Source organism: Gastrolobium bilobum, unplaced genomic scaffold (assembly GCF_033153095.1).
Source record: "Gastrolobium bilobum isolate Gb01-03AN ecotype WA unplaced genomic scaffold, APGP_CSIRO_Gbil_v1 utg3711, whole genome shotgun sequence".
NCBI classification, from domain to species: Eukaryota; Viridiplantae; Streptophyta; class Magnoliopsida; order Fabales; family Fabaceae; genus Gastrolobium; species Gastrolobium bilobum.
Genome location: NW_026899314.1, coordinates 697,024 through 709,274, shown reverse-complemented (window position 1 = coordinate 709,274; position 12,251 = coordinate 697,024). Strand labels below are relative to the sequence as shown.

At 32.2% G+C, this 12,251-nt stretch overlaps 1 protein-coding gene across 1 annotated transcript; it reads left to right on the top strand.

Annotated features, from left to right (window-relative positions):
• The first annotated feature begins 7,353 nt into the window (after positions 1-7,353).
• Positions 7,354-12,069, top strand: LOC133289436 (adenylyl-sulfate kinase 3). Its single transcript, XM_061487366.1, has 7 exons — positions 7,354-7,485; positions 8,347-8,536; positions 9,920-10,069; positions 10,720-10,838; positions 10,917-11,001; positions 11,741-11,787; positions 11,890-12,069. The coding sequence occupies exons 2-7, from the start codon at positions 8,413-8,415 to the stop codon at positions 11,986-11,988; spliced, it is 624 nt and encodes a 207-aa protein (XP_061343350.1). The 5' UTR covers positions 7,354-7,485; positions 8,347-8,412; the 3' UTR covers positions 11,989-12,069.
• The last annotated feature ends 182 nt before the right edge of the window (positions 12,070-12,251 follow it).

Genomic DNA, 12,251 nt, shown 5'->3' with positions numbered 1-12,251 from the left:
AGTGTTTTAAAACTCGAACCGATCATCGAACCGGTCGAGGTATTGGGTCACTGGTTCAACCAGTTTTACTGTTCACATATTAAAAATATAAAAATATTACTTATATTAATAAAAATTCACATAAGAAAACTATCTATGAGCTTCAAAAAATAAATTGGTTTTCAATGATAGCAAATATTATATACTTCTAAGCTTCTGGCTCTAGACCGTTGAGATGAGATCATGAGACCATCAGTGTTTATCACCACTTAACTTCATGAGATCATTATAAGATGCAACTAAATTACATAAACGAACTACACTAATCTAAAATACCTTATTATTTTCTCCTTACTTTTAATCATATTCATCATAAAATATGAATATGAATATGAATTAATTCAAGTCTTATCAACAAAAAAAAAATTTACCAAAAAAAGAAAAGAAAGGAAAAATCGGTTTAACCCAAGTCAACCAGGTCGCCGGGTTTCGGCCGGGTCAACCGGTCCAATCCGGCTGACTGCATAACCGGTCTAACTACCCGCTCGGACCGGGGAACCCACCGGGTCACCGAGTCCCGGGTCGACCCGGCCGGTCCGAGCCGGGTTTTAAAACACTGCTTCCATTCACTCCATCCGAAGATGATTATAATCCGATGTGTCGTACGGGCAATGACTCATCCGACGAGGAGGAAGATGAAGGTGTCATTCCAAAATTGACTCATTTGACACCGACGTCGAGGGCGGTTTTGATTCATGTCTGTCTACCGTAATGTGTTATCTAATTCCCTTACAGGACATTGTTGGAATGCATGACCCGCCAGTGGCAGTTTAGTAACTCCTAATAATGGCCTTTTTAACATTGATTGTAAGTTACACATGGTGATCCCTATTTACATGTGTGCTTAAACATGAGACGATAATGTTCCATTATGATTTCAAATAAGTCATTATATTCATATTAATTAGGCACACCCAGATCAGGAGTTGTCTGCAATAGAGGGAGCGCAAGTACCGAACTGGCAGAAGGATCAAGAGCTATATAAGGACTAGATGTTTAAGAACAAGCACGATGTGTATAACGTAGTAAAGCAATTTTGTATGGCAAAGTATCATACAGCCGTTGTTGCAAAAAGTGATACTACAAGATTAATCATGGTATGTGAAAATCACAACGACAGTTGTCCATGGAGAACGAGTGCACACATAAAAAAGGGCAGCAAAATGGATTATCAACAAATGGGTTAATGAACATAATTGTGTTGACCTAACTCTTTCTTAAGATCATAAGCAGCTAGACTCTAATTTCATTTGATTAATGATCCTGGGTATGTCAAGTATTCGAAAATTCTCTTCGTATTTTTGGAAAGTGTTTAATACATAATTGTTTGACGACATGCATAAATAATAAGAGAGGAGCCAAATATTAAAATTGCTCTAATACAAGAAAGGATAGCAACAAATCATGGGTTTCATATATCATACAAGAAGGCGTGGAAGATAAAGCAAAAGGCAATTGGCAAAATTTATGGTGATTGGGATCAGTTTTACGCATTTCTGCCAAAATGGTTGGATTACATGTTACTATTTTCACAAGGGGCTGTTTATAAGCTAGATTTGCATGATCATTTTATTGATAACTGGCTGGATCGATCTCGAAAGGTATTCCATATGGTGTTTTAGACTTTCAAATAATGTGTTCATGCCTTCAATTATTACAAGCCGATTATCGATATAGATGGTATCTATAACAACCCTCAATAACAAGTTAGGTTAAAGAAGGAAATCAAACAAGTGTTCAAAAGATCAAGTCAAGTTTACAAGGAATCAAGTAGTGTATGTTCGAGGAAATGATGACAAGTTGTGTCAAGTAAAGATCAATTGATCATGAAATCAAGATGATAAGATATACAAGGATACAATTTATGCCAAGCAAGTCAATTAGGATTCAAAAGGAAATATTTAAAAGATTATTGGTCAAAGTACAAACATGTATAAGTATAAGGACCATTTTGCAAATAAGAAAAACTTGGCCTAAACTTGATTTGGATGGTATAATCAAATTGTTTAGCAAATTCTATAGACTTAAAGTGATCTTAATTAGTCTAAATATGATTAGATAATTAATAAAAATTACAAGAATCAATAAAAAAAATTACAAAGAAATACAATGATAATAATAACAAAAAGTAAAACCTAATATAATTTTCTTAATCAGTAAAATATAATATAATTTTTAACAAACATTCAAAATTACTAATCAACAACCCTCCACATTTTTAAAGTTATTCTAGTCCTCCACGCATTAACATTTTCTGGTTCCTACTCTTGGGTTTGATCAATGGGTTGAAAATTATTTTTGTCATTTGGTATCAGAGCTATGCATATATGATTATAGGACCCACTTTTTTTTATTAAAATAATTCTAAATTTGCATATAGAACCTAAAGTTCAAAATAAAATTTCTTTTGAATTTTTTTGCAATTGATCTTGGAAACCTTAGATTTTTTGTTCTACGTGATGAGAGTTTTCTAAACATATATCATATGCATCTTTTCATTAAGTATTCTAAGAGAATTTCGAATCTAAATTTCTGGGTTTTATTAAATGAAAGTTTAGAAAATTTCTCAAATTATTTTCAATTGATACATTGAAATCTTAAATTGCTTTGGAGATTTTGAAAAATAAGTTTTTAGTTATCTATTGACACAAAAATTGTTTGAAATCGCTTCCTATAGCGAAGGAATTTCATTTTATAGATGTATTGTTATGAAATATAGGGTTCATGTTATGAAAGTTTTAATATTTCTTTAAATTGATATTGTTTCATTGATATAAAACGAAAATTGGTTTGAGGGTTTTAGTTCCCCTGTTATTTTCCCACTGTTTTATGTTGTTTTTAACACAAAAACTACACCTTTTTGTGCCAAGAAAAATTGTGACCCATAACTTGAAAAATTATTTTTTAAACTTCCAAAAGCTCTAAAAAATCTTTGTTTTTTATATGGATTATATTATAATCTTGTTGGTTTGTTGTTTCTGGGTTGTTTTATGATAAAAATCGCTAAAAATCTGCTATTTTTGAGCTTTGACTACGCTCCCATGGCAGAACCCGATTTCAAGCGGATCAACCCGCCAAAGGAAGAAGAAGACACTGCAATAGAGAAATCTCAACAAATCCAAGAGTGAGATTGTGAGAGAGACATCCGATTTATATTTCTCACAAAAAAATCTCACAAAATCCACACAAATAGAAAATCCATTGAAATCGTCAGATTTTTGAATACCACAATATTGTTTTTCCTTTATTTAAAACTTTGATTGAATACCAACGGATTTGGATGGCCTCTAAAATAATCTTTTAAAATCCTAATCGAATATCACGTGACTTTTTTTCAATCATTTAAAATCTTAATTGAATACCAATGGATTTTATTGTCAAAAAAAAATCCATTAAAATAATTTGAAATTCCAATCTAATACCCCCTGAAAGACTTTTTGAGATAAAAAAATCTTATATATTTTAAAAGACTATTTAAAATTGAAAGGACTTTAAAGAAATTTTTTACAATCAAGATTTCATAATATTGGATTTAAAGGACTTTAATAGAATTTATAAGATTTAAAAGAACAATATAAATTTATAAGATTTTAAAAAATCATATGAATTTTTAACAAACATTCAAAATTACAAGAGTCAATAAAAAAACAAAGAAATGCAATGACATAAATAAAAGAAAAGTAAAACCTAATATAATTTTCTCAATCAGTAAAACATAATATAATTTTTAACAAACATTACTGAGTAACAGCTCTCCATATATCTAAAGCTATATTAATTCTCCATGCATTAGTACCTGCTCTTGGGTTTGACTAATGGGTTGAAAATTATCTTCTTCATTTGGTATCAGAGCTATGCATATATATGATCATAAGACCCATTTTTTTATTTATTAAATAATTCTAAATTTGCATATAGAACCTAATGTTCATGATAAAATTTCGTTTGAAATTTTTTGCAATTGATCTTGGAAACTTTGGGATTTTTGTTCTAGGTGATGATAGTTTTCTAACCATCTATCATATGTATATTTTTATTGAGTATTCTAAGAAAATTTCGAATCTGAATTTTTGGGTTTTATTACATGAAAATTTAGAAAAAATTTCAAATTATTTTCAATCGATATATTAAAATCTTAATTTGCTTTGGGGCTTTTGAAAATCGAGTTTTTAGTTATTTATTGATACAAAAATTGTTTAAAATTGTTTCCTATAACGAAAGAATTTCGTTCATGAATGTAGTATTATAAAATATAGGGTTCATATTATGAAAGTTTCAATCTTTCTTTAAATTGATATTGTTTCATTGATGCAAAACAAAAATTGATTTCAGTTTTTTAGTTCCCCTGTGGTTTACTCACTGTTTTATGTTATTTTTAATCAGAAAAATATTTCTGCAGTTAATGCAGATAAGTTATCTGCATTTACTTCCAAAACGATGTCGTTTTGAGATTGAAAGATTAGAAAATTATAATATAAAGACTATAATAACCCTGAAATAAATTAAAATTACAAAAATACCATGATTTTCGCCCCAAAACGACATCGTATTGGGCTTACTGCAGATAACTTATCTGCAGACTGCAGTAACTGCAGAAAAAGCGAACCCATTTTTAATACAAAACTCGCATTTTTGTGCGAAGAGAAATCGCGACCCATAGCTTGAAAAATTATTTTTTAAACTTCCAAAAACTCTAAATAATCGCTCAAAAATCTGCTATTTTTTAGATGGATTATATTAGAATTTTGTTGATTTGTGTTTTATAGATTGTTTTGTGATAAAATTTCTCAAAAATCTGCTATTTTTGAGCTTTAACGAAGCGCCCATGACGGAACTCGGTTTCGAGTGGGTCAACCCACCAAAGGAAGAAGAAAACATTGCAATAGAGAAAACTCAAGAAATCTTAGGTGTTAAGATGAGATTATGAGAGAGACATCTTATTTATATTTATCACTAAAAAGTCTCATGAAATTCACACCAATAGAAAATCCATTAAAATTGTCAAATTTATAAATATCAGAAGTTTATTTTTCCTTTGTTTGAAATCCTGATCGAATACTAATGGATTTGGATGAACCCTAAAATAATCTTTTAAAATCCTAATTGAATACCGTGTAATTTTTTTCAATCTTTTAAAATTCTAATTGAATACTAATAGAGTTTTTTGTCCAAAAATATTCTATTAAAATTCTTTGAAATCTCAATATAATACACCCCTTAAGTCTTTGTAAAACCACATGGAATCAATATTTGAGGATAAAGGAAAAAAGATAATCTACATATAAGATATATATGTAGAGGAATTTGTTAAGGGTGTGTTTGGTTGAAGGATTTTGAGTAGATTGATAGGCAAATTAGAAGTGGGATTTGGTGGTGACCATGTTTGGTTGAAGGAGATTCTTCATTTACCTACCTAAATCAAAATGCTACCAAAGCAATTTGCATATCTATTTGTAGTGATATACCCGGCCAAAAATTCCCTTCTCACACGTGGTATTGTTCGTTATGTAGCTATTTGCTCACATTGTCAACTAAACAAAAGACGAGCGTGCCCTCTGGAAGGGTGAAGAGAAAGAACCAGAAAGCTGCTGGTGGTGATGGAGATGAAGAGGATGAGGATTAAACTCTCAGTAACTCTTTTCTGTAGTGCTTCTAGATATTGTACCAGTTTTTGTTTTGTGTTCCGAGTTCATCATTATTGATGGATTAGGATTGACAAATGCTCATTCACCGTGCTAACAAAATAACATTGAGTTAGTAGGTCGTGTGGGGAGTTTTTTAAGCTTGCGATTATGCTGGTAGCTTGTCCTGTGAACTGAGCTTCTCATTTTCTTCAAACTTGTATTCATAAATTGAAGGAAGAAAAGGCCATTCATTGAAATGATAACCCTCTTTACGGGTAAAGGGTAGCAAGGCTTAGGGGGCATTTTTTAAAAACAAAGTTATTTTCGTAAAAGCACATTTTTTTCCATCTATATTTTGCCAAAAGTCAAACATAGACTTTACAAAAGTTACCTAATTTTTTCAGTAAATTTTTTTCCTACCAAACTACTTTTTTTACATTTTCCTACCAAACTACTTTTTTTACATTTTCCTACCAAACTCAATTCCCAACCATTTTCCTACTAATCATATTTTCCTATGATTTATAAAAATTTCTCCTCAACCAAACGTCCCTTAAGAAATTTTATTTTCTAATAATTGTGGGATACATGCTTAATTATTAATTACGTTATTTAATTATTAGATAAATTAAGTGATCAAATTAAAGTAGCCTAGTCAATTTCCTAATGTGGTATGGAGTAAATGAGAGAATAACTAATATTCGCCCAACTAGATATAATGAATGTCTAACGCAACAATATATAAATAAATTAAGAATTAGGGTTATTGTCCCAATGTATCAAATCATCAGCTTCTTTCTTCTTTTCTGGAGAAAAAAAAATACCCACTAAGAAAATAAGGGTTTGACTGAGAAAGATCGAAGCTATTAAGAAAAGGCTAAAGTACAAGTTACGTTCAAAGATAAATCATTTTTCTACAGAGACAGGAATGTTTTATGGGATTACTATTTTTCAATTATAAGAGTAAAAATTATCTTTTACATATATTTAAAGTGAGCAAGTCATGTAAAAAGAAAAAAAAAAAGAAAAAAAAAAGAAAACATGAATTTTATATATTTTTATGTATTTATAGAAAATAATTTTATCTTCTAAATATTAATTCCATGTTTTATTTATTTTATGTTCTTTGATGATTCAATATGATGCATGTGACTTTATTCAATGATGATTTTTAGCATAACATTTAGGAATAAATTATCCACCAGAATTCTTTTAAAGTGAGCTTCTCTCTAGATTTAGTAAATAAGAGTGTGTTTATCTTTAGATTATTTAGTGAATTGAAATTACAATGCAATTTTGATTCTTTTTAATTTTAATAATCATCAAATAATTTATTTTTTTTGTTTAAATGAAAAATATATATGTAAAAGACATGGATGGAACATGCAATCAGAAAAACGAACAGGGTAGGTCCGTGTGTGTGCCACATGGCTTTTAATGCAGCAGAGAGAGTTAAGCGTGTCCTTCGTGAGAACGGAGGGAAAGGAGCAATTGAGGGAAGGGAACGAGGGAGTGTCCAGATTCATTTCATTCATTGTTTTTCTCGAACCATAGCCAACAGACAGCAACAGTCAACAAGGACACACACACACGAAAATAACATCATTCTCAAAACCTTCTCCTTCTCCTTCTCCTTCGCCATTTAAATCACATGGCATAACACACACCACACCACCACCCTCTCTTTCATCCTCTCTCTCTCTCTCTCTCTCTCTCTCTCTCTCTCTTTTGCTCATTAAAATAGAATAAGATAACCTCATATCATATCATACCATACCATTGTGATTGAGACACACAATTCCCTCTCCCTACTTTCTTACTGGTACTCTCTCTCATTCTCTTTCCTTTTTTTTCCTTTTCACTTTCAAAATCTCCTTTTTGCATATTGGGTAGTGGTTATATGTCTGATCAAATGATTTGGATCATCTCTCTCTCTCTCTCTCTCCCACAAAAAAAGTTGACATTTTGATCTCACTAGAGAGAAAAGACATAAATTTTACCTGTGAAGGGATGGGAATGGGATCATCAGATTTCAGGTGAAAGGGCAGATAGATGAGCACTAAATTGAAAATGCCTTTGGAGATATGGGTCTTTTAAAACTTCAAAATGACATGGAATTCAATTAGACTATGTGGGCATGCCAACAAAATGACATAAATTTTTTCTTTTCTATATAAAAAAAATGTAAAGGCTGTTGAGGGGACTATTGGTGTTGGGTCTCATCCATCAGTGATTTTACCATCAAGTTAATCATCAAGTTTGTTGCTTGCAGAATTGGCATGAATTGTGTGTGTGTAAGAAATTAAAAGTGCTCCAGCAAGTTATTGCTACAAATCTTGTCTAGGAAGAGACATTTTGAAACTTGAGTGTGGATTTTGCAACATATTTTTATGTCCAATATTTTCCTTTCCTTTTTATCCCTATAAGATCTCATCCTATCTTTATGGAAAGCTTTAACAAGTACATTGTATGTAGACGCTGTTAATGTCAAACAGGTCATATTTCTTTATTGACATAAAAAAGTGGATGTGATGATATCACAAGTCCACTATCTGAAATTGGTGTACTTGGTCGTGCTGCAATGCTTGCCCTGATGAAGCACTTACCAAGTATCTTGTGTAGTTGTATAACTATTGTGGTCTTATATTCTAAGATCCTCTCTTCTTATGTTTTGATTCTGCAGTTATCCATGAAATGAAATTAATAGCTTAATATTGATCCATAGAGAAGACTAGGGGAATTGTTTGCAATGTCAACCGTGAGCAACTCAACAAATATATTTTGGCAAGAATGTCAAGTAGGAAAGCCTGACAGGCAGAAGCTACTTAACCAAAAGGGATGCGTTGTATGGATTACTGGGCTCAGCGGATCAGGTTCATATTGTTAGTCTTACTGGCTTATTGTTCATGTTTTTTCAACATTGGTTCTGGATTTTCTTTAAATATTTTTGACATGGAAAGCAGTATCATGTTCTTGCTGTTTGTGATGCATGTGTTTTTCATTATGTTTTAGTTGCTCCCTGTATTTAAGATTCCCCTTTAACTTGGCTTGATCAACAAATAAGTATTGTCTGTCACGTCCCGTTTAACTTAGCAAACATGTTTTCAACTCTGCATTGGGTTCTTATTGTTAATGAAAACATGAAATAAACAAACGAGAAAAACTCTTAATCCCTGCATCTGTTCTATTTGAAGCAGATTATAGTAGTTTTTTTTTTAAACTTCTGCCCATTTAAATCAACTCTGCCACTCTTCACAACATAAAACAAATTGTCTCCTTACTCTAGTCACTTATTTATTAGTTCAACCAGCTGGGATGGTCCAGTCCAATCCAGTCGAGTCCAATCAAAATATTTATACATTTCTAAGAACAGACAACATTGATGGACAATTTATCCCTGTCACTGACGGTATAATATAGAAGTTATACATTATTTGACAAGTTTTAACATTATGCAGACTATAGATACAAATTCATTAAATTAGGTTTTCAATGCTTGTGCTATATTTTCTGAAAACTTATGGAAGAAGCAAATTGAGAACATATATTTGACCAGGAAATTTATAGAGAAACTTGAAAGAGTGGAGGAAACTTGAAATACAAGGTTTTTTTTCACTATATTGATTCTTCTCCGCACTGATTTAGATGACTACAACACGCAGATGTTCTACTGCATATCGTAGCTTTGGTCCATTCATTTTATGTGTTTGATTTTACTTGTTAATTATTATATAGAGAAAGGTGACCATAGGGCCCAAATTCTTCCCAAGATTTTACACTTTAATACAAAGTGATGGAAAGAGAAAGAAAGAGTAGAGAGAAAGTTCAGAGACCTTGTCTGTCGATGTTCTGTTACTGATGCAAAATGAAAAAAAAAACAGTTCAGTGTGTTACAGTGCAGGCTTTTATAGATTTAACTGATAACTACCTATCTATAACTAACTATCTGTCTCAGCAAGTCTTACTGACTAACAGCTAAAAGACACCTTTACTAACAGTAGCTGTATATACAGTATACAACAGTAGTATATAGCAGTATTATATACATAATACTCTAACAAGTTTGTTCTATCTTATACCTTTCGCATTGCAGTTACGACATGCTGCATTCTTTGTTTTTCTTTTGTGAGTCACTCCTGAATTATCGGAATGTAGGATACCAGTGAATAATGCGTAGTCTTCAAAATTCCTTTGAGTGAGTGTACGTGTAATGAGCTTGCAACATGCCATGTTGATTTTATTCTCAAACTGTTCAGGAAAAAGCACATTGGCATGTTCTTTAAGCAGAGAACTACACTCGAGGGGAAAGTTATCTTACGTCCTTGATGGAGATAACCTTCGGCATGGACTAAACAAGGATCTTGGTTTTAAACCTGAAGACCGCACTGAAAATATCCGCAGAACTGGTAAGCTTTCTCCTGTAAACTAGTTCTTTAAGGAAATGGAGTAACAGGAACTTGATAGTCATTTTTAACATGTTAATTATTTGGTTATATGTCAAGGGTAGATATTAAAGTAATATGAGCAGTCTAGACTGGCATGATAAATATCAAATTTCTTGTTATCCCTTGGAACAACCAATTAATAGCTGTCCATGTAATTTTGCTATTAAAAACTGTACAGTTGAATGATTGAATCAAAAGGATGGAAGGTCCTATGTGATGTGATGTACCGCTTTATCATGGCTTTTTTGGTGCACACTGTTTTTCGGAAGTTGAAATATGGCAATAAATATCCAGTGGGTCAGATTTAACTTAAGTAGATGTTTCAGTAATACAGAAGGTATTTACAAAAAGGAAGCACATATAGTTATTCATGTTAAACTAGAAGCATATTACCAAGTCCAGCTCCAGCACAGATATTTGTGTAAAATTGTGGTGTTGACGTGCTACATAAATCTGATCGACACATGGTTGAAATAGTTCTGTACATGCATTTGCTGAGTCAATAGTACTTTGGTTGTTACAGTTATAAGGCTAGCTGGTCTGTATTCAATAGTCTGATGTGTATATGTTTTCCAACTTGTTTTTACTGATCAGAAAATTTACTACTTCAGGAGAAGTGGCAAAACTCTTTGCTGATGCTGGTCTAATATGTGTCGCGAGTCTGATATCTCCTTATAGAAGAGATCGGGACAGTTGCCGTGCTATGTTGCCTGATGCAAATTTTATAGAGGCAAGCTTCTGTTAGGCATTTCTTATCATTTGTATAAGTTGGTCTGCATGATATTTGATAGTGGAATTGTAATTACAGGTCTTCATGAACATGCCACTAGAATTGTGCGAGTCACGGGATCCAAAAGGCCTCTATAAGCTTGCTCGTGCTGGAAAGATCAAAGGTGTGCTTTTGCAATGTTGTTTTACCTGCAGAGGCTTTCCCCCGCCCCTCTAAAATAAGGAAACCGAAATTGAGACGTAAAAAGAATAAAAAAAATAAAATGAAGGAATCCCAAAATTAAGTTCATTCTGCGTGCATTGTTCACTAGGGTAGGGTTGAATGCAATACAATAATTTATTCCAAGGAAGCATTTAAGCATGTGCTTTTTTCTTGTACCTATGCATGACTTTTGAGTCAATAGTTAGTTTGGTTCATAGATCTTTGTGGTTGAGTCTTTTAGGTTAATCATATTTGACTGCTGACCCAAGTATAATTCAGTAAGGGTAGTTTGGCTAGGCAGCTTTATAATTGCTTGCATTAATGCTTAAAAAACAATTACTGATGATTTAGCTATAATTAGACTGATGCTCAAACAGGATTTCATATTTAATTGTTCTGATAAGGACATATGAAGTCATTCACTTATTTGGGATGAACATAGAGTGCTTTAATTTGAACTAGAAAATTTCATAATATATATTGTTGACAGAGTTCAGGGTTTGCATTGCATCTTAGCTTGAAAAGTGAAGCATTCTTTCTTGGACTATCTTGTGCATGTTTGATCATTATTCTTTAAATTCAAACATTTCAAAAACATTGATCAGAAATTCAGAATCACTAAAATTCTAATTGCCGAAACTGCTTTCAGATTTTGAAATCTACCATCTAGTCTTTTTTGAACCAACACTGAAATTCCTTAGGTTTTACTGGCATTGATGATCCTTATGAACCACCCATAAATTGTGAGGTATGTGTTCATGGAGCTACTAAAACTTTTTACACTTGTGTCTGATGTGTTAGGTACATGTATTTATTTTTACACGTTCCTCCTCTCCTTTGCACTTTGCAGATAGAAATAAAGCAGGAAGTTGGAGTTTGTCCAACACCAAGTATAATGGCTGGACAAGTAGTTTGTTACTTGGAGGAGAAAGGATTTCTTGAATGTTAGGGATTTGATAGTTATTATCTATTAGATGATCATTTGTAATGTCAGTGTTCTCTAACTATAATGTTTCTTCTAATTGAAGTTAAAATCGCCACGTAGCTTGGTTCTTTGTGAATAGAGAGTAGTATATAGTATATACACAATCTCGGGGGAGAAATAAATTTTTTTTGGTACAAGGGGGAGAAATAATCTGGCTATGTATAAAGTAAGTACTAACTAATTACAAAAAAGAGAGAGAGTAAGTACTAACAGTCCATGTGTGCACT